This window comes from Cydia splendana, chromosome 17 (genome assembly GCF_910591565.1).
Source record: "Cydia splendana chromosome 17, ilCydSple1.2, whole genome shotgun sequence".
Classification (NCBI taxonomy): Eukaryota; Metazoa; Arthropoda; class Insecta; order Lepidoptera; family Tortricidae; genus Cydia; species Cydia splendana.
In genome coordinates, this window is record NC_085976.1 from 15489132 (window position 1) to 15513699 (window position 24568).

At 35.5% G+C, this 24568-nt stretch overlaps 1 protein-coding gene across 1 annotated transcript; it reads right to left on the reverse strand.

Moving 5' to 3' along the window:
• Positions 1–226: 226 nt before the first annotated feature.
• LOC134798979 (uncharacterized) lies at positions 227–23249 on the reverse strand. Its single transcript, XM_063771403.1, has 15 exons — positions 23241–23249; positions 21065–21118; positions 20313–20408; positions 19822–19948; positions 18372–18445; positions 16216–16269; positions 12449–12544; positions 11957–12083; positions 10535–10608; positions 8358–8411; positions 7606–7701; positions 7115–7241; positions 5665–5738; positions 3508–3561; positions 227–238 (listed from the first exon to the last, which is right to left on the reverse strand). Exons 1-15 carry the CDS (start codon positions 23247–23249, stop codon positions 227–229), a joined length of 1128 nt encoding a protein of 375 aa, XP_063627473.1.
• Between the last annotated feature and the right edge of the window lie 1319 nt (positions 23250–24568).

A 24568-nucleotide genomic window follows, 5' to 3' on the forward strand; every position in this document is an offset into this window, starting at 1 on the left:
CAATAATTTCATTTTTAGTACAAGCTTTTATCGCTGACTGTATTTTTTTCCACAGACAACTATTTAATTAATTATTTAATTATAATTGCTTATATATGTATATGTACTCGTACATATCAGGTCTTCTAGTAACAATTGTTTCAATACATGCATGCTACCCATATCGGGTGTGGCAATGACAGATCCCAAGTAGCACAGATAGCTCTATAACTACTCACTTTTAGTTCTATCTAACGCTCTGTGCGTATTAAGACACTTATAAGAGCACACTCGTGGTCCTACAGCTGTATAATAGATCTCAGTGATATTTATATAGCTTAGGGCTGATTAAAAGCTGCATTACGGCTCTGAAAACTACCATTAATACGCAAAGAGTGATATAAAGGTATATTTGCTACGACCCTATACAGCTTTAAGGGTTATCAAATGCTTTAACCGTTATAAGGCCTGTTTAGTGGATAAAATTACGCCATGTGCTGTATAAGGAGGTAATTGTGGACTTTTATTACGTTGACTTATTAAGGGAGCACAAGTGAACTATTATGAAGCTAATAGACGTATAATGGAACACATGTGGCACATAATACAGCTTGTCGCTTAACATGTTTACCACTAAGCAGCTTTTATTACACTGACTTTTAAGGGAGCACGAGTGAACTAATATGAAGCTAATAGACGTATAATGGAACACATGTGCCGCATAATACAGCTTATCGCTGAACGTGTTTACCGCTAAGCAGCTTTTATTACCCTGACTTTTTAAGGAAGCACGAATGAACTATTATGAAGCCAATAGACGTATAATGGAACACACGTGGCGCATAATACAGCTTATCGCTGAACATGTTTACCGCTAAGCAGCTTTTATTACGCTGACTTTTAAGGGAGCACGAGTGAACTAATATGAAGCCAATAGACGTATAAATGGAACACATGGGGCGCATAATACAGCTTATAGCTGAACATGTTTACCGCTAAGCAGCTTTTATTATTCTGACTTTTTGAGGAAGCACGAATGAACTATTATGAAGCCAATAGACGTACAATGGAACACATGGGGCGCATAATACAGCTTATCGCTGAACATGTTTACCGCTAAAGCAGCTTTTATTTCGCTGACTTATTATAAGGGAGAACGAGTGAATTATTATGAAACCAATAGACGTATAATCGAACACATGTGGCGCATAATACGGCTTAGCGCTGAACATGTTTACCGCTAAGCAGCCTATTATACTACCATTGGGACTGTCTGCATAGCGGCTGTTAAAACGTTCATAAGATGCCTTATAACTGTTTAGAGGTTCACTAGTGTATCGAAATAACGACTTGGACTTTATAGTGGTTCACTTAAGTATCTTTATCGGATATATAACAGTCGTATGCTGCATATAAGAATTTTAACGGTTCACGTTGCTTTTTAACATTGACCGCCATTTTATTGTATATAACCTACAAAATTGAAATTGCTTTTCCAACTTTTAAGGGTAACAATATGGTTTTGTGCCTGAGTTCTTAACCTAAATCATTAGTTTAATACTTCCTATATATAACGTATGTTGTGTGTGTATGTAACTTTTTATCTCATAATTCTGCCCAAACCACTGAAATAGTTTTTACACATAGCTTATTTATATCATTATTTTAAATAAATATTGATTATTTTCGTGGCGCACTGAAATTTTCTTAGATAATGTATATATATAATGTCAATAAACTTGCATTCCCAAACATCTTTCTCGCATTAATATATATGTCGAATACCGATGGTCCTAAAGGCGGTGGGCGCGTGGGGTAATAGCTCGATGTATTACTTCACAGCTAAACCAGTATGCTACCATTGCTACCAGTGCATGAAATAAACATTAGGACTCGTTAACCATACTAGTGCTTACTATACTTCAGTACTAAATGTTTAAAAGAACTAATTGCTATTTTTAACTCAAGGGAGCGATATGAAAGTAAAAAGAAACCGTTTAAATCTTTATTCAAGTCAAACTAGGCCGGCTCCAACCCTACATATCTGACATGAGAAGATTTAGCCCTATATGGGACCGGCAACAAACTCAGAGGGACAAATCTTTTCAAAACAACTTAAAACAACACATAACACATCATTTCTTTATTTCACAAAAGTAAGCTTCTAATGAAACATAAGAAATCAAAATAACACTTGAAATAAAACACTTAGCTAAATGGTTAAAGAACGCGGGATTCTATAAGCTATCAGAATAATCCTTCAGGTATAAACCTTCAGGAACGTAGCGAGTTAGGCACGAGGTTGGCTAACCAGTACGTACGATCTCTAGCGCGGTCCGATCAAGAAGAACTACCAGCGGCGGAGCCTCTCCGCTCCCGCCTCAGTCAAGTTGGCAAACCTGCTCGACCAGTCTACCAACATACCGACAAAAACCGCCAACTCGTGCCTACGCTCACTCGAGAGAAACCTCTCGACGTTCCAAAGCCTTCTACCTGTCATCTCAGTTCAACAACACGCCAATAGATGGCGTTACTCTCTACGCAACTTTATTTCAACAATGCGCCAATAGACGGAGTTACTCTCTACACAACTTTATTTATTTTGTTACAACCAAATAACACGTAGCTCAACATTGCTAATCGATTTTATACAGGCGTCTAAAATAATGAACTATAACGCTGCAATACGTCTTTCTGGTGTCAGGGTCCGACATATAAAAGATCATGTACAAACATTTAACTAAACACTTTAACAAAATGACTTATGGTGTCGTTGCGCTTAACGTTTTTGCTTCAATATAAATATATTCACCTCTGCGTTCGTCGTCACTATACTAAATATAATAGCTGATTTTTAAGGCAGAGGTGTAAAAGTATGTTATTAATTATCTTTTATTCAGCCCAACGTCAATCTTTCCCGGTATTAGGGCGCACATGTGACATATTAGCTGAATAAAGGGTAACTGGTGGTCTCTTACCCAGCCAATATACACCTCTTATAACTCCTGTTACCCCTTATAATTCCGTTAAATTGTTGCTACAACGCTCTTAAGTAGCTATGTGAACTTAAGGCTGCCTAATTTGTGCCCATTTAAGAGTTATAAAAGCTGAAAAGACGCTTATACAGCTCTTATGCAGCTTTTATATTCCAGCTTCAAGCGTATTCGTACTTCATTATGCGGCTGTTATACAGCTAATCTGTGCTACTTGGGATGCTTATAATTATAAATTAATAAGTAATGTTATGATGAGACTTTCAAATTGGTTTATAATTTTATTTAAAATGAATAATATTACAACTTCCGAGATTAAATACTGGATAGAGCCATATAAGGAATTAAAATAATTATAATGAAGTAAAATATAGTGTTCATTGTCCCTTCTGTGATGTATATTTTACAGCCACAAAAAAAAGGTTTGTTGTGAACCATATCAAAAGTGCGAGTCGGACTCGCCCACCGAGGGTTCCGTACTTTTTAGTATCTATATTATATATATTTTTTTATATTTATTTCTAAAATCCATTACCGCAGTTTCCTTTTCGGGCTCCATCTCGTTCCCGTCGTCTTTATTCTGTAGTACCTATTAACATAATGCCTAATTATGTACAGTTACAGACACTGCTTTATCGACACACATATTATAAACTTTCTATGATATATTCACTAACGTCATATTACAGCCGGCATTGGTGTCAGTACTTCGCTCTCTGGCGGAACTCACGGATATGAGGTGGCGTCTCCGAAATATCTTTATCGCATATTTTATACGAAACTTTTGTTATAGTTACTTTAAAAACAACAAAACAAATTATTTTTTACTTACAAACTAATTAAAAGGTAAATTGTACGTTAAATGGTGGCAATTGAAAACTTATTTCACGCCCGTAGTAGTAGTAGTAGTTTTTTTTTATTCAGAGACAAACTAGAATCGAGGTCGATTGCCATATCGTTCGATACCAACTAACATGCGAGATTTGTCAATATTGTATGAAATTGATATATGGTTTCGAATAAAACGTCATCTCGACTGATATTAGAATAGGGGTCAAATCAAATTGCATTTTTTTTTCAGAGATGTTCGAAATTTGAATGCATTACCAAATCGATTTTGATATAGTAATGAAGCTATTACAACATTTTCACAGATAAGAAATTTGCTGTAACAAAACAGTTTATAGTAATGTGGGCCATTATTTACGGATTTTGAAGGCATCATAGAGGGTTTATGATATGTGTGTATATAAATTATATAATTAAAACATGCTACTTACAAAATATAGAAAATTGGATGTCACACAAAGTTAAGTATATTCAGAAAACCATTTGAATTGTTTAAAACGTTACATAGAGAAATACCATTTCTAAAAACATTATTCTGTTTTTTTATTCTTACCTAACTACTAATCTCACTATTCACTTTACTAGCGTACAACGTCAAGCTAATACAACTTTACTTATATTAGGTTTAAATATCTTTGGGGCAACCTACTTACATACTTAGAGATGGAACAATTCCTACCTACGCAAAACATACACTATGGATGGGTCCTAGGCGTAGGCGATGATATTCATATTTATGTGGCGTATACATAAATACCTATATATTCGTACATGCATACATAGAAAGCATCCATCACTCGGGAAAACACTTTCAGTACTGATCATCACAAAAATTCTCCTAACAGAATTCGAACCCAGGACCAATAGATAAAGTGTAATAAGTTAATACAGTTACGAAAACCTTCATTATGCATGGTCCGATACGGACTTGTCGATTTTTGATCACTGGCAAGATTTAAGTATAAACAAGTGACCACTTCAAGTGCAACCTGGCTGAAACGTCGGATAAAAGGTAAGATAATGAAATTTAATCGTCATTAACTAATCATTACTTGCGTGCTCCAGCTGCGTGCAATACAATAGTAATCATTTCATAATATAGGAGGCAAACAAGCAGAAGAATCGCCTGATGGTAAGCGATGGCCGCCGTCGCCCGCAACACCAGAAGAGTTATAAGTGCGTTGCCGAAAATTAAGAATCCCAGTACGCTCTTTTTATTGATGGTCTGAAGGTCGGGTTCGAATCCTGGTACATATAAGGGAAGTTATTTTTTGGTTCCTGAGTTATATATGTTTTCTATGTATTTATGTATAAGTCTTTATCTATTTATTATATATACATGGGTAATACACGAAGTTTCTTTTATGAGCCACATAGAGATTACGCACCGAAAGATAATGTTAATTGTTGGAAAATATAACTCTGTCTATTTTTTGGGGTACAATTTATTTGGGGGTGATTTGTATATTTTTAAAATATTAACCCGGGAAAATAGTAGATAATAAAAATTTGTAGATAATAAACTTAATGGCGGTGTTTCCCCTCATATGCGAAAAAAAAAACAGTGGAAACCGTTTAATACGATCACGTTTTATACAATTTCTTACACAATTAACGCTTAATTTTACATGTGTTGTTTTTTGTTTATACAGTTGTTTCCAGTTAAGATGCGTTTTTGACGTGGACCTTACAGAACTAATCCTCATCTAAACCTCTCGACTGACGCGCGCAGCTACAGCACAAAATCAACCTTCGTTTATTGCCACTTGTTCACAATATCGCGCCGCACACGATAGGCGTGGCGCTCAAGGAGTAAAGCGGGTTCTACTGTAACTTAGCTTACCTTCTCCATTTCTTCATTTAAGCACTTTGCCACTTCTTCACCTCGATGACAGTTATTGCTGACATGTTTGTTTACTGTAAATAAGCACATTATTGTCTTCGATTACCTCGATAGTTACTCAAGAAATAAGACTCTCTACCTAAAAGTAATATATCGCGTATAATGAATTTAAAATAGATCCCATGATTTGCAACATGATTTGCAATTAAATGATTATGATTATGACGTTTTGAACCATTTCCAGCCAACGTGGTCAACAAGAGACTGAGGAAAAATAAATATTGGATTGTACAAAACTAACCACATACATAAATAATGAACGAAAACTTTAAATTTTAAGGCAGGTCGTTCATGCACAATTAGGGCATAAAGTTAGTTCCACTAAGCTGGGATCATAACTGGCCACGCCTCATTAAACAAACACCTATTAACCCTACGTATTACAGATATTAGCAATATATATGCTCTGCAGAGCATGCATGGAGGCAGATGAGACAGCCGCCCACGTCATTTTCGAATGACAGAGTACCGGGCACAACACCTCGGCTCACCCAGAAGTCGTCGGCAATGTCAAGGGCCTGCTAGGCTTCTTGGTAGAGTCGGGTTGGCAAGAATAGTGCCGCTAACCCATCACGCAAAATAGGCGTAATAACAATATATGACGTCGAGTTGCGGAAACCAAACCCGCGAGAACTTATAACCTATTTATACTAATATACATATTATTAATAGCGAGATGCACTGCATTTGAGTTGACGCATTCGCTAGCGTTTAAGGCGTACGTCAATGAAAAAAAAACACCATATTGAAATTGTCTCTGAATGATGAATAATTAAGTAAGATTAAGAAGAATTATGTATCAACGCTTTACTAAAGTACCTACACTAACTAGGTAGGTAACTTTTTAGGATGCTGAATTAAGTACCTAAGAGGAATAACTGTCGCGACTATTGAACCGATTCCGACTCGGGGCGAATCTCACGAGGTTAAAACTACTTTCTAACATACCTACATAACCGTGAGCCAGTTAACGTGTTAATGTCATTTTGACGAAAGCTTCTGCCATCCATCTGACCTTCCAACTCAGAGGGACAAATTGGGTCTTATTGAGATTAGTCCGAATTTTTTACGAATGTGTTCCTCTTTATGTTTTAGTCGAGCGGTAAATATATTGAGTATGAAATGATTTAACGTACCTATAGTGCATAAGTTCCGAAAAACTTATTGAAGCAAGCAGGGGTGTGAGTGTGAACCCGCGACCATTGGACTGAAAGTCGCACGCTCTTACCGTTAGGTTAGGTAATACCAGCGCTTTATTGGCATATTTCCACACAGGTTTGAGAATAAGGTTGACTGGTAGAGAATGCCTCATAGCATTAAGTTCGCCTTTACCTACATTAAGTTTTCTTTACTGAAATAAAGTTTAAATAAATAAATATAATGTATTTACCACGGTTGCATGTTTGAGCTATTTGCTGAAATATCGATTCTTGGTTGTCTATGATTACATCTGTAGGAAATATACTCTTTATGAATTCTGTCCCTTTACTCTCCACGTACCATCCGCGCTCATCTATCTGCAAATAACAAACTAAGTATAAGAAGCTATTAGAAGCAATATGACAATTTATGACACTAATAATGTAACTTCGCGCATCCATGCAATGATAATCCCTATGACAGTTTCTCCAAGTCGCTTTAGGATACGATTAATTTAACTGAAGAAATGTTTCTCTTAAAAAAATATTTTACTTATAAATAATTTAAAAGGGGATACCCACTTTATGAATGAAATACATTAATAAAGTGATCATGCAATTTTGCAGCTCGCTGTACACCCAGCAGCCACATTGCCTATTAATGGAATTCAGTCATAAAGTGTCCATGCACTTTTGCAGCCGGATGTACATCCGTGATTTAAAAAAAAACATCACAACTTACAACTCCTAATTTCTTCATTATACACAGTTTGACACAAGTCTCGTTTGTTATTTTGCGGCAATTTTCTTCAACCACCTTTAATGTTTCGGGTGTTATCTGAAAATAACCGTAAAAATAAGAAGTGTATGAGGAAAATTATAAACGATACTTAATAGAAACGTGAAGAGTGTTTATTTATGACTCGAGTCTACAGTTTATATAAGTACCTCCCGGGACACAGATTATTTTTCATCACACTTGCGAAGAAAATAAGTTTTGGCAATAATTTCATTTTTAGTACAAGCTTTTATCGCTGACTGTATTTTTTTCCACAGACAACTATTTAATTAATTATTTAATTATAATTGCTTATATATGTATGTACTCGTACATATCAGGTCTTCCAGTAACAATTGTTTCAATACATGCATGCTACCCATATCGGGTGTGGCAATGACAGATGCTTATAATTATAAATTAATAAGTAATGTTATGATGAGACTTTCAAATTGGTTTATAAATTTATTTAAAATGAATAATATTACAACTTCCGAGATTAAATACTGGATAGAGCCATATAAGGAATTAAAATAATTATAATGAAGTAAAATATAGTGTTCATTGTCCCTTCTGTGATGTATATTTTACAGCGACAAAAAAAAGGTTTGTTGTGAACCATATCAAAAGTGCGAGTCGGACTCGCCCACCGAGGGTTCCGTACGTTTTAGTATCTATATTATATTTATTTTTTACATTTATTTCTAATCCATTACCGCAGTTTCCTTTTCGGGCTCCATCTCGTTCCCGTCGTCTTTATTCTGTAGTACCTATTAACATAATAGTAGTTTCTACATAATGCCTAATTATGTACAGTTACAGACACTGCTTTATCGACACACATATTATAAACTCTCTATGATATATTCACTAACGTCATATTACAGCCGACATTGGTGTCATTACTTCGCTCTCTGGCGGAACTCACGGATATGAGGTGGCGTCTCCGAAATATCTTTATCGCATATTTTACACGAAACTTTTGTTATAGTTACTTTAAAAACAACAAAACAAATTATTTTTTACTTACAAACTAATTAAAAGGTAAATTGTACGTTAAATGGTGGCAATTGAAAACTTATTTCACGCCCGTAGTAGTAGTAGTAGTTTTTTTTTTATTCAGAGACAAACTAGAATCGATTTCGATTGCCATATCGTTCGATACCAACTAACATGCGAGATTTGTCAATATTGTATGAAATTGATATATGGTTTCGAATAAAACGTCATCTCGACTGATATTAGAATAGGGGTCAAATCAAATTGCATTTTTTTTTCAGAGATGTTCGAAATTTGAATGCATTACCAAATCGATTTTGATATAGTAATGAAGCTATTACAACATTTTCACAGATAAGAAATTTGCTGTAAAAAAACAGTTTATAGTAATGTGGGCCATTATTTACGGATTTTGAAGGCATCATAGAGGGTTTATGATATGTGTGTATATAAATTATATAATTAAAACATGCTACTTACAAAATATAGAAAATTGGATGTCACACAAAGTTAAGTATATTCAGAAAACCATTTGAATTGTTTAAAACGTTACATAGAGAAATACCATTTCTAAAAACATTATTCTGTTTTTTTTATTCTTACCTAACTACTAATCTCACTATTCACTTTACTAGCGTACAACGTCAAGCTAATACAACTTTACTTATATTAGGTATAAATATCTTTGGGGCAACCTACTTACATACTTAGAGATGGAACAATTCCTACCTACGCAAAACATACACTATGGATGGGTCCTAGGCGTAGGCGATGATATTCATATTTATGTGGCGTATACATAAATACCTATATATTCGTACATGCATACATAGAAAGCATCCATCACTCGGGAAAAAACTTTCAGTACTGATTATCACAAAAATTCTCCTAACAGAATTCGAACCCAGGACCAATAGATAAAGTGTAATAAGTTAATACAGTTACGAAAACCTTCATTATGCATGGTCCGATACGGACTTGTCGATTTTTGATCACTGGCAAGATTTAAGTATAAACAAGTGACCACTTCAAGTGCAACCTGGCTGAAACGTCGGATAAAAGGTAAGATAATGAAATTTAATCGTCATTAACTAATCATTACTTGCGTGCTCCAGCTGCGTGCAATACAATAGTAATCATTTCATAATATAGGAGGCAAACAAGCAGAAGAATCGCCTGATGGTAAGCGATGGCCGCCGTCGCCCGCAACACCAGAAGAGTTATAAGTGCGTTGCCGAAAATTAAGAATCCCAGTACGCTCTTTTTATTGATGGTCTGAAGGTCGGGTTCGAATCCTGGTACATATAAGGGAAGTTATTTTTTGGTTCCTGAGTTATATATGTTTTCTATGTATTTATGTATAAGTCTTTATCTATTTATTATATATACATGGGTAATACACGAAGTTTCTTTTATGAGCCACATAGAGATTACGCACCGAAAGATAATGTTAATTGTTGGAAAATATAACTCTGTCTATTTTTTGGGGTACAATTTATTTGGGGGTGATTTGTATATTTTTAAAATAGTAACCCGGGAAAATAGTAGATAATAAAAATTTGTAGATAATAAACTTAATGGCGGTGTTTCCCCTCATATGCGAAAAAAAAAAACAGTGGAAACCGTTTAATACGATCACGGTATATACAATTTCTTACACAATTAACGCTTAATTTTACATGTGTTGTTTTTTGTTTATACAGTTGTTTCCAGTTAAGATGCGTTTTTGACGTGGACCTTACAGAACTAATCCTCATCTAAACCTTTCGACTGACGCGCGCAGCTACAGCACAAAATCAACCTTCGTTTATTGCCACTTGTTCACAATATCGCGCCGCACACGATAGGCGTGGCGCTCAAGGAGTAAAGCGGGTTCTACTGTAACTTAGCTTACCTTCTCCATTTCTTCATTTAAGCACTTTGCCACTTCTTCACCTCGATGACAGTTATTGCTGACATGTTTGTTTACTGTAAATAAGCACATTATTGTCTTCGATTACCTCGATAGTTACTCAAGAAATAAGACTCTCTACCTAAAATTAATATATCGCGAATAATGAATTTAAAATACATCCCATGATTTGCAACATGATTTGCAATTAAATGATTATGATTATGACGTTTTGAACCATTTCCAGCCAACGTGGTCAACAAGAGACTGAGGAAAAATAAATATTGGATTGTACAAAACTAACCACATACATAAATAATGAACGAAAACTTTAAATTTTAAGGCAGGTCGTTCATGCACAATTAGGGCATAAAGTTAGTTACACTAAGCTGGGATCATAACTGGCCACGCCTCATTAAACAAACACCTATTAACCCTACGTATTACAGATATTAGCAATATATATGCTCTGCAGAGCATGCATGGAGGCAGATGAGACAGCCGCCCTCGTCATTTTCGAATGACAGAGTACCGGGCACAACACCTCGGCTCACCCAGAAGTCGTCGGCAATGTCAAGGGCCTGCTAGGCTTCTTGGTAGAGTCGGGTTGGCAAGAATAGTGCCGCTAACCCATCACGCAAAATAGGCGTAATAACAATATATGACGTCGAGTTGCGGAAACCAAACCCGCGAGAACTTATAACCTATTTATACTAATATACATATTATTAATAGCGAGATGCACTGCATTTGAGTTGACGCATTCGCTAGCGTTTAAGGCGTACGTCAATGAAAAAAAAAACACCATATTGAAATTGTCTCTGAATGATGAATAATTAAGTAAGATTAAGAAGAATTATGTATCAACGCTTTACTAAAGTACCTACACTAACTAGGTAGGTAACTTTTTAGGATGCTGAATTAAGTACCTAAGAGGAATAACTGTCGCGACTATTGAACCGATTCCGACTCGGGGCGAATCTCACGAGGTTAAAACTACTTTCTAACATACCTTGTCATTTTGACGAAAGCTTCTGCCATCCATCTGACCTTCCAACTCAGAGGGACAAATTGGGTCTTATTGAGATTAGTCCGAATTTTTTACGAATGTGTTCCTCTTTATGTTTTAGTCGAGCGGTAAATATATTGAGTATGAAATGATTTAACGTACCTATAGTGCATAAGTTCCGAAAAACTTATTGAAGCAAGCAGGGGTGTGAGTGTGAACCCGCGACCATTGGACTGAAAGTCGCACGCTCTTACCGTTAGGTTAGGTAATACCAGCGCTTTATTGGCATATTTCCACACAGGTTTGAGAATAAGGTTGACTGGTAGAGAATGCCTCATAGCATTAAGTTCGCCTTTACCTACATTAAGTTTTCTTTACTGAAATAAAGTTTAAATAAATAAATATAATGTATTTACCACGGTTGCATGTTTGAGCTATTTGCTGAAATATCGATTCTTGGTTGTCTATGATTACATCTGTAGGAAATATACTCTTTATGAATTCTGTCCCTTTACTCTCCACGTACCATCCGCGCTCATCTATCTGCAAATAACAAACTAAGTATAAGAAGCTATTAGAAGCAATATGACAATTTATGACACTAATAATGTAACTTCGCGCATCCATGCAATGATAATCCCTATGACAGTTTCTCCAAGTCGCTTTAGGATACGATTAATTTAACTGAAGAAATGTTTCTCTTAAAAAAATATTTTACTTATAAATAATTTAAAAGGGGATACCCACTTTATGAATGAAATACATTAATAAAGTGATCATGCAATTTTGCAGCTCGCTGTACACCCAGCAGCCACATTGCCTATTAATGGAATTCAGTCATAAAGTGTCCATGCACTTTTGCAGCCGGATGTACATCCGTGATTTAAAAAAAAAACATCACAACTTACAACTCCTAATTTCTTCATTATACACAGTTTGACACAAGTCTCGTTTGTTATTTTGCGGCAATTTTCTTCAACCACCTTTAATGTTTCGGGTGTTATCTGAAAATAACCGTAAAAATAAGAAGTGTATGAGGAAAATTATAAACGATACTTAATAGAAACGTGAAGAGTGTTTATTTATGACTCGAGTCTACAGTTTATATAAGTACCTCCCGGGACACGGAATATTTTTCATCACACTTGCGAAGAAAATAAGTTTTGGCAATAATTTCATTTTTAGTACAAGCTTTTATCGCTGACTGTATTTTTTTCCACAGACAACTATTTAATTAATTATTTAATTATAATTGCTTATATATGTATATGTACTCGTACATATCAGGTCTTCTAGTAACAATTGTTTCAATACATGCATGCTACCCATATCGGGTGTGGCAATGACAGATCCCAAGTAGCACAGATAGCTCTATAACTACTCACTTTTAGTTCTATCTAACGCTCTGTGCGTATTAAGACACTTATAAGAGCACACTCGTGGTCCTACAGCTGTATAATAGATCTCAGTGATATTTATATGGCTTAGGGCTGATTAAAAGCTGCATTACGGCTCTGAAAACTACCATTAATACGCAAAGAGTGATATAAAGGTATATTTGCTACGACCCTATACAGCTTTAAGGGTTATCAAATGCTTTAACCGTTATAAGGCCTGTTTAGTGGATAAAATTACGCCATGTGCTGTATAAGGAGGTAATTGTGGACTTTTATTACGTTGACTTATTAAGGGAGCACAAGTGAACTATTATGAAGCTAATAGACGTATAATGGAACACATGTGGCACATAATACAGCTTGTCGCTTAACATGTTTACCACTAAGCAGCTTTTATTACACTGACTTTTAAGGGAGCACGAGTGAACTAATATGAAGCTAATAGACGTATAATGGAACACATGTGCCGCATAATACAGCTTATCGCTGAACGTGTTTACCGCTAAGCAGCTTTTATTACCCTGACTTTTTAAGGAAGCACGAATGAACTATTATGAAGCCAATAGACGTATAATGGAACACACGTGGCGCATAATACAGCTTATCGCTGAACATGTTTACCGCTAAGCAGCTTTTATTACGCTGACTTTTAAGGGAGCACGAGTGAACTAATATGAAGCCAATAGACGTATAAATGGAACACATGGGGCGCATAATACAGCTTATAGCTGAACATGTTTACCGCTAAGCAGCTTTTATTATTCTGACTTTTTGAGGAAGCACGAATGAACTATTATGAAGCCAATAGACGTACAATGGAACACATGGGGCGCATAATACAGCTTATCGCTGAACATGTTTACCGCTAAAGCAGCTTTTATTTCGCTGACTTATTATAAGGGAGAACGAGTGAATTATTATGAAACCAATAGACGTATAATCGAACACATGTGGCGCATAATACGGCTTAGCGCTGAACATGTTTACCGCTAAGCAGCCTATTATACTACCATTGGGACTGTCTGCATAGCGGCTGTTAAAACGTTCATAAGATGCCTTATAACTGTTTAGAGGTTCACTAGTGTATCGAAATAACGACTTGGACTTTATAGTGGTTCACTTAAGTATCTTTATCGGATATATAACAGTCGTATGCTGCATATAAGAATTTTAACGGTTCACGTTGCTTTTTAACATTGACCGCCATTTTATTGTATATAACCTACAAAATTGAAATTGCTTTTCCAACTTTTAAGGGTAACAATATGGTTTTGTGCCTGAGTTCTTAACCTAAATCATTAGTTTAATACTTCCTATATATAACGTATGTTGTGTGTGTATGTAACTTTTTATCTCATAATTCTGCCCAAACCACTGAAATAGTTTTTACACATAGCTTATTTATATCATTATTTTAAATAAATATTGATTATTTTCGTGGCGCACTGAAATTTTCTTAGATAATGTATATATATAATGTCAATAAACTTGCATTCCCAAACATCTTTCTCGCATTAATATATATGTCGAATACCGATGGTCCTAAAGGCGGTGGGCGCGTGGGGTAATAGCTCGATGTATTACTTCACAGCTAAACCAGTATGCTACCATTGCTACCAGTGCATGAAATAAACATTAGGACTCGTTAACCATACTAGTGCTTACTATACTTCAGTACTAAATGTTTAAAAGAACTAATTGCTATTTTTAACTCAAGGGAGCGATATGAAAGTAAAAAGAAACCGTTTAAATCTTTATTCAAGTCAAACTAGGCCGGCTCCAACCCTACATATCTGACATGAGAAGATTTAGCCCTATATGGGACCGGCAACAAACTCAGAGGGACAAATCTTTTCAAAACAACTTAAAACAACACATAACACATCATTTCTTTATTTCACAAAAGTAAGCTTCTAATGAAACATAAGAAATCAAAATAACACTTGAAATAAAACACTTAGCTAAATGGTTAAAGAACGCGGGATTCTATAAGCTATCAGAATAATCCTTCAGGTATAAACCTTCAGGAACGTAGCGAGTTAGGCACGAGGTTGGCTAACCAGTACGTACGATCTCTAGCGCGGTCCGATCAAGAAGAACTACCAGCGGCGGAGCCTCTCCGCTCCCGCCTCAGTCAAGTTGGCAAACCTGCTCGACCAGTCTACCAACATACCGACAAAAACCGCCAACTCGTGCCTACGCTCACTCGAGAGAAACCTCTCGACGTTCCAAAGCCTTCTACCTGTCATCTCAGTTCAACAACACGCCAATAGATGGCGTTACTCTCTACGCAACTTTATTTCAACAATGCGCCAATAGACGGAGTTACTCTCTACACAACTTTATTTATTTTGTTACAACCAAATAACACGTAGCTCAACATTGCTAATCGATTTTATACAGGCGTCTAAAATAATGAACTATAACGCTGCAATACGTCTTTCTGGTGTCAGGGTCCGACATATAAAAGATCATGTACAAACATTTAACTAAACACTTTAACAAAATGACTTATGGTGTCGTTGCGCTTAACGTTTTTGCTTCAATATAAATATATTCACCTCTGCGTTCGTCGTCACTATACTAAATATAATAGCTGATTTTTAAGGCAGAGGTGTAAAAGTATGTTATTAATTATCTTTTATTCAGCCCAACGTCAATCTTTCCCGGTATTAGGGCGCACATGTGACATATTAGCTGAATAAAGGGTAACTGGTGGTCTCTTACCCAGCCAATATACACCTCTTATAACTCCTGTTACCCCTTATAATTCCGTTAAATTGTTGCTACAACGCTCTTAAGTAGCTATGTGAACTTAAGGCTGCCTAATTTGTGCCCATTTAAGAGTTATAAAAGCTGAAAAGACGCTTATACAGCTCTTATGCAGCTTTTATATTCCAGCTTCAAGCGTATTCGTACTTCATTATGCGGCTGTTATACAGCTAATCTGTGCTACTTGGGATGCTTATAATTATAAATTAATAAGTAATGTTATGATGAGACTTTCAAATTGGTTTATAATTTTATTTAAAATGAATAATATTACAACTTCCGAGATTAAATACTGGATAGAGCCATATAAGGAATTAAAATAATTATAATGAAGTAAAATATAGTGTTCATTGTCCCTTCTGTGATGTATATTTTACAGCCACAAAAAAAAAGGTTTGTTGTGAACCATATCAAAAGTGCGAGTCGGACTCGCCCACCGAGGGTTCCGTACTTTTTAGTATCTATATTATATATTTTTTTTTATATTTATTTCTAAAATCCATTACCGCAGTTTCCTTTTCGGGCTCCATCTCGTTCCCGTCGTCTTTATTCTGTAGTACCTATTAACATAATGCCTAATTATGTACAGTTACAGACACTGCTTTATCGACACACATATTATAAACTTTCTATGATATATTCACTAACGTCATATTACAGCCGGCATTGGTGTCAGTACTTCGCTCTCTGGCGGAACTCACGGATATGAGGTGGCGTCTCCGAAATATCTTTATCGCATATTTTATACGAAACTTTTGTTATAGTTACTTTAAAAACAACAAAACAAATTATTTTTACTTACAAACTAATTAAAAGGTAAATTGTACGTTAAATGGTGGCAATTGAAAACTTATTTCACGCCCGTAGTAGTAGTAGTAGTTTTTTTTTATTCAGAGACAAACTAGAATCGAGGTCGATTGCCATATCGTTCGATACCAACTAACATGCGAGATTTGTCAATATTGTATGAAATTGATATATGGTTTCGAATAAAACGTCATCTCGACTGATATTAGAATAGGGGTCAAATCAAATTGCATTTTTTTTTCAGAGATGTTCGAAATTTGAATGCATTACCAAATCGATTTTGATATAGTAATGAAGCTATTACAACATTTTCACAGATAAGAAATTTGCTGTAACAAAACAGTTTATAGTAATGTGGGCCATTATTTACGGATTTTGAAGGCATCATAGAGGGTTTATGATATGTGTGTATATAAATTATATAATTAAAACATGCTACTTACAAAATATAGAAAATTGGATGTCACACAAAGTTAAGTATATTCAGAAAACCATTTGAATTGTTTAAAACGTTACATAGAGAAATACCATTTCTAAAAACATTATTCTGTTTTTTTATTCTTACCTAACTACTAATCTCACTATTCACTTTACTAGCGTACAACGTCAAGCTAATACAACTTTACTTATATTAGGTATAAATATCTTTGGGGCAACCTACTTACATACTTAGAGATGGAACAATTCCTACCTACGCAAAACATACACTATGGATGGGTCCTAGGCGTAGGCGATGATATTCATATTTATGTGACGTATACATAAATACCTATATATTCGTACATGCATACATAGAAAGCATCCATCACTCGGGAAAACACTTTCAGTACTGATCATCACAAAAATTCTCCTAACAGAATTCGAACCCAGGACCAATAGATAAAGTGTAATAAGTTAATACAGTTACGAAAACCTTCATTATGCATGGTCCGATACGGACTTGTCGATTTTTGATCACTGGCAAGATTTAAGTATAAACAAGTGACCACTTCAAGTGCAACCTGGCTGAAACGTCGGATAAAAGGTAAGATAATGAAATTTAATCGTCATTAACTAATCATTACTTGCGTGCTCCAGCTGCGTGCAATACAATAGTAATCATTTCATAATATAGGAGGCAAACAAGCAGAAGAATCGCCTGATGGTAAGCGATGGCCGCCGTCGCCCGCAACACCAGAAGAGTTATAAGTGCGTTGCCGAAAATTAAGAATCCCAGTACGCTCTTTTTATTGATGGTCTGAAGGTCGGGTTCGAATCCTGGTACATATAAGGGAAGTTATTTTTTGGTTCCTGAGTTATATATGTTTTCTATGTATTTATGTATAAGTCTTTATCTATTTATTATATATACATGGGTAATACACGAAGTTTCTTTTATGAGCCACATAGAGATTACGCACCGAAAGATAATGTTAATTGTTGGAAAATATAACTCTGTCTATTTTTTGGGGTACAATTTATTTGGGGGTGATTTGTATATTTTTAAAATATTAACCCGGGAAAATAGTAGATAATAAAAATTTGTAGATAATAAACTTAATGGCGGTGTTTCCCCTCATATGCGAAAAAAAAAACAGTGGAAACCGTTTAATACGATCACGTTTTATACAATTTCTTACACAATTAACGCTTAATTTTACATGTGTTGTTTTTTGTTTATACAGTTGTTTCCAGTTAAGATGCGTTTTTGACGTGGACCTTACAGAACTAATCCTCATCTAAACCTCTCGACTGACGCGCGCAGCTACAGCACAAAATCAACCTTCGTTTATTGCCACTTGTTCACAATATCGCGCCGCACACGATAGGCGTGGCGCTCAAGGAGTAAAGCGGGTTCTACTGTAACTTAGCTTACCTTCTCCATTTCTTCATTTAAGCACTTTGCCACTTCTTCACCTCGATGACAGTTATTGCTGACATGTTTGTTTACTGTAAATAAGCACATTATTGTCTTCGATTACCTCGATAGTTACTCAAGAAATAAGACTCTCTACCTAAAAGTAATATATCGCGAATAATGAATTTAAAATACATCCCATGATTTGCAACATGATTTGCAATTAAATGATTATGATTATGACGTTTTGAACCATTTCCAGCCAACGTGGTCAACAAGAGACTGAGGAAAAATAAATATTGGATTGTACAAAACTAACCACATACATAAATAATGAACGAAAACTTTAAATTTTAAGGCAGGTCGTTCATGCACAATTAGGGCATAAAGTTAGTTCCACTAAGCTGGGATCATAACTGGCCACGCCTCATTAAACAAACACCTATTAACCCTACGTATTACAGATATTAGCAATATATATGCTCTGCAGAGCATGCATGGAGGCAGATGAGACAGCCGCCCACGTCATTTTCGAATGACAGAGTACCGGGCACAACACCTCGGCTCACCCAGAAGTCGTCGGCAATGTCAAGGGTCTGCTAGGCTTCTTGGTAGAGTCGGGTTGGCAAGAATAGTGCCGCTAACCCATCACGCAAAATAGGCGTAATAACAATATATGACGTCGAGTTGCGGAAACCAAACCCGCGAGAACTTATAACCTATTTATACTAATATACATATTATTAATAGCGAGATGCACTGCATTTGAGTTGACGCATTCGCTAGCGTTTAAGGCGTACGTCAATGAAAAAAAAACACCATATTGAAATTGTCTCTGAATGATGAATAATTAAGTAAGATTAAGAAGAATTATGTATCAACGCTTTACTAAAGTACCTACACTAACTAGGTAGGTAACTTTTTAGGATGCTGAATTAAGTACCTAAGAGGAATAACTGTCGCGACTATTGAACCGATTCCGACTCGGGGCGAATCTCACGAGGTTAAAACTACTTTCTAACATACCTACATAACCGTGAGCCAGTTAACGTGTTAATGTCATTTTGACGAAAGCTTCTGCCATCCATCTGACCTTCCAACTCAGAGGGACAAATTGGGTCTTATTGAGATTAGTCCGAATTTTTTACGAATGTGTTCCTCTTTATGTTTTAGTCGAGCGGTAAATATATTGAGTATGAAATGATTTAACGTACCTATAGTGCATAAGTTCCGAAAAACTTATTGAAGCAAGCAGGGGTGTGAGTGTGAACCCGCGACCATTGGACTGAAAGTCGCACGCTCTTACCGTTAGGTTAGGTAATACCAGCGCTTTATTGGCATATTTCCACACAGGTTTGAGAATAAGGTTGACTGGTAGAGAATGCCTCATAGCATTAAGTTCGCCTTTACCTACATTAAGTTTTCTTTACTGAAATAAAGTTTAAATAAATAAATATAATGTATTTACCACGGTTGCATGTTTGAGCTATTTGCTGAAATATCGATTCTTGGTTGTCTATGATTACATCTGTAGGAAATATACTCTTTATGAATTCTGTCCCTTTACTCTCCACGTACCATCCGCGCTCATCTATCTGCAAATAACAAACTAAGTATAAGAAGCTATTAGAAGCAATATGACAATTTATGACACTAATAATGTAACTTCGCGCATCCATGCAATGATAATCCCTATGACAGTTTCTCCAAGTCGCTTTAGGATACGATTAATTTAACTGAAGAAATGTTTCTCTTAAAAAAATATTTTACTTATAAATAATTTAAAAGGGGATACCCACTTTATGAATGAAATACATTAATAAAGTGATCATGCAATTTTGCAGCTCGCTGTACACCCAGCAGCCACATTGCCTATTAATGGAATTCAGTCATAAAGTGTCCATGCACTTTTGCAGCCGGATGTACATCCGTGATTTAAAAAAAAACATCACAACTTACAACTCCTAATTTCTTCATTATACACAGTTTGACACAAGTCTCGTTTGTTATTTTGCGGCAATTTTCTTCAACCACCTTTAATGTTTCGGGTGTTATCTGAAAATAACCGTAAAAATAAGAAGTGTATGAGGAAAATTATAAACGATACTTAATAGAAACGTGAAGAGTGTTTATTTATGACTCGAGTCTACAGTTTATATAAGTACCTCCCGGGACACAGATTATTTTTCATCACACTTGCGAAGAAAATAAGTTTTGGCAATAATTTCATTTTTAGTACAAGCTTTTATCGCTGACTGTATTTTTTTCCACAGACAACTATTTAATTAATTATTTAATTATAATTGCTTATATATGTATGTACTCGTACATATCAGGTCTTCCAGTAACAATTGTTTCAATACATGCATGCTACCCATATCGGGTGTGGCAATGACAGATGCTTATAATTATAAATTAATAAGTAATGTTATGATGAGACTTTCAAATTGGTTTATAAATTTATTTAAAATGAATAATATTACAACTTCCGAGATTAAATACTGGATAGAGCCATATAAGGAATTAAAATAATTATAATGAAGTAAAATATAGTGTTCATTGTCCCTTCTGTGATGTATATTTTACAGCGACAAAAAAAAGGTTTGTTGTGAACCATATCAAAAGTGCGAGTCGGACTCGCCCACCGAGGGTTCCGTACGTTTTAGTATCTATATTATATTTATTTTTTACATTTATTTCTAATCCATTACCGCAGTTTCCTTTTCGGGCTCCATCTCGTTCCCGTCGTCTTTATTCTGTAGTACCTATTAACATAATAGTAGTTTCTACATAATGCCTAATTATGTACAGTTACAGACACTGCTTTATCGACACACATATTATAAACTCTCTATGATATATTCACTAACGTCATATTACAGCCGACATTGGTGTCAGTACTTCGCTCTCTGGCGGAACTCACGGATATGAGGTGGCGTCTCCGAAATATCTTTATCGCATATTTTACACGAAACTTTTGTTATAGTTACTTTAAAAACAACAAAACAAATTATTTTTTACTTACAAACTAATTAAAAGGTAAATTGTACGTTAAATGGTGGCAATTGAAAACTTATTTCACGCCCGTAGTAGTAGTAGTAGTTTTTTTTTTATTCAGAGACAAACTAGAATCGAGGTCGATTGCCATATCGTTCGATACCAACTAACATGCGAGATTTGTCAATATTGTATGAAATTGATATATGGTTTCGAATAAAACGTCATCTCGACTGATATTAGAATAGGGGTCAAATCAAATTGCATTTTTTTTTCAGAGATGTTCGAAATTTGAATGCATTACCAAATCGATTTTGATATAGTAATGAAGCTATTACAACATTTTCACAGATAAGAAATTTGCTGTAAAAAAACAGTTTATAGTAATGTGGGCCATTATTTACGGATTTTGAAGGCATCATAGAGGGTTTATGATATGTGTGTATATAAATTATATAATTAAAACATGCTACTTACAAAATATAGAAAATTGGATGTCACACAAAGTTAAGTATATTCAGAAAACCATTTGAATTGTTTAAAACGTTACATAGAGAAATACCATTTCTAAAAACATTATTCTGTTTTTTTTATTCTTACCTAACTACTAATCTCACTATTCACTTTACTAGCGTACAACGTCAAGCTAATACAACTTTACTTATATTAGGTATAAATATCTTTGGGGCAACCTACTTACATACTTAGAGATGGAACAATTCCTACCTACGCAAAACATACACTATGGATGGGTCCTAGGCGTAGGCGATGATATTCATATTTATGTGGCGTATACATAAATACCTATATATTCGTACATGCATACATAGAAAGCATCCATCACTCGGGAAAAAACTTTCAGTACTGATTATCACAAAAATTCTCCTAACAGAATTCGAACCCAGGACCAATAGATAAAGTGTAATAAGTTAATACAGTTACGAAAACCTTCATTATGCATGGTCCGATACGGACTTGTCGATTTTTGATCACTGGCAAGATTTAAGTATAAACAAGTGACCACTTCAAGTGCAACCTGGCTGAAACGTCGGATAAAAGGTAAGATAATGAAATTTAATCGTCATTAACTAATCATTACTTGCGTGCTCCAGCTGCGTGCAATACAATAGTAATCATTTCATAATATAGGAGGCAAACAAGCAGAAGAATCGCCTGATGGTAAGCGATGGCCGCCGTCGCCCGCAACACCAGAAGAGTTATAAGTGCGTTGCCGAAAATTAAGAATCCCAGTACGCTCTTTTTATTGATGGTCTGAAGGTCGGGTTCGAATCCTGGTACATATAAGGGAAGTTATTTTTTGGTTCCTGAGTTATATATGTTTTCTATGTATTTATGTATAAGTCTTTATCTATTTATTATATATACATGGGTAATACACGAAGTTTCTTTTATGAGCCACATAGAGATTACGCACCGAAAGATAATGTTAATTGTTGGAAAATATAACTCTGTCTATTTTTTGGGGTACAATTTATTTGGGGGTGATTTGTATATTTTTAAAATAGTAACCCGGGAAAATAGTAGATAATAAAAATTTGTAGATAATAAACTTAATGGCGGTGTTTCCCCTCATATGCGAAAAAAAAAACAATGGAAACCGTTTAATACGATCACGTTTTATACAATTTCTTACACAATTAACGCTTAATTTTACATGTGTTGTTTTTTGTTTATACAGTTGTTTCCAGTTAAGATGCGTTTTTGACGTGGACCTTACAGAACTAATCCTCATCTAAACCTCTCGACTGACGCGCGCAGCTACTGCACAAAATCAACCTTCGTTTATTGCCACTTGTTCACAATATCGCGCCGCACACGATAGGCGTGGCGCTCAAGGAGTAAAGCGGGTTCTACTGTAACTTAGCTTACCTTCTCCATTTCTTCATTTAAGCACTTTGCCACTTCTTCACCTCGATGACAGTTATTGCTGACATGTTTGTTTACTGTAAATAAGCACATTTTTGTCTTCGATTACCTCGATAGTTACTCTAGAAATAAGACTCTCTACTTAAATTAATATATCGCGTATAATGAATTTAAAATACATCCCATGATTTGCAACATGATTTGCAATTAAATGATTATGATTATGACGTTTTGAACCATTTCCAGCCAACGTGGTCAACAAGAGACTGAGGAAAAATAAATATTGGATTGTGCAAAACTACCCACATACATAAATAATAAACGAAAACTTTAAATTTTAAGGCAGGTCGTTCATGCACAATTAGGGCATAAAGTTAGTTACACTAAGCTGGGATCATAACTGGCCACGCCTCATTAAACAAACACCTATTAACCCTACGTATTACAGATATTAGCAATATATATGCTCTGCAGAGCATGCATGGAGGCAGATGAGACAGCCGCCCACGTCATTTTCGAATGACAGAGTACCGGGCACAACACCTCGGCTCACCCAGAAGTCGTCGGCAATGTCAAGGGTCTGCTAGGCTTCTTGGTAGAGTCGGGTTGGCAAGAATAGTGCCGCTAACCCATCACGCAAAATAGGCGTAATAACAATATATGACGTCGAGTTGCGGAAACCAAACCCGCGAGAACATTATAACCTATTTATACTAATGTACATATTATTAATAGCGAGATGCACTGCATTTGAGTTGACGCATTCGCTAGCGTTTAAGGCGTACGTCAATGAAAAAAAAAAACACCATATTGAAATTGTCTCTGAATGATGAATAATTAAGTAAGATTAAGAAGAATTATGTATCAACGCTTTACTAAAGTACCTACACTAACTAGGTAGGTAACTTTTTAGGATGCTGAATTAAGTACCTAAGAGGAATAACTGTCGCGACTATTGAACCGATTCCGATTCGGGGCGAATCTCACGAGGTTAAAACTACTTTCTAACATACCTACATAACCGTGAGCCAGTTAACGTGTTAATGTCATTTTGACGAAAGCTTCTGCCATCCATCTGACCTTCCAACTCAGAGGGACAAATTGGGTCTTATTGAGATTAGTCCGAATTTTTTACGAATGTGTTCCTCTTTATGTTTTAGTCGAGCGGTAAATATATTGAGTATGAAATGATTTAACGTACCTATAGTGCATAAGTTCCGAAAAACTTATTGAAGCAAGCATGGGTGTGAGTGTGAACCCGCGACCTTTGGACTGAAAGTCGCACGCTCTTACCGTTAGGTTAGGTAATACCAGCGCTTTATTGGGATATT

What these genes read in the sequence shown, in the direction of transcription:
- LOC134798979 (XM_063771403.1), bottom strand. An exon ending in TAATGAAGAAATTAGGAGTT is followed by an intron (nt 19,949 to 20,312) that starts GTAAGTTGTGAT and finishes TGTTATTTGCAG; the next exon opens with ATAGATGAGCGCGGATGGTA. An exon ending in AGCTCAAACATGCAACCGTG is followed by an intron (nt 18,446 to 19,821) that starts GTAAATACATTA and finishes GCTTATTTACAG; the next exon opens with TAAACAAACATGTCAGCAAT.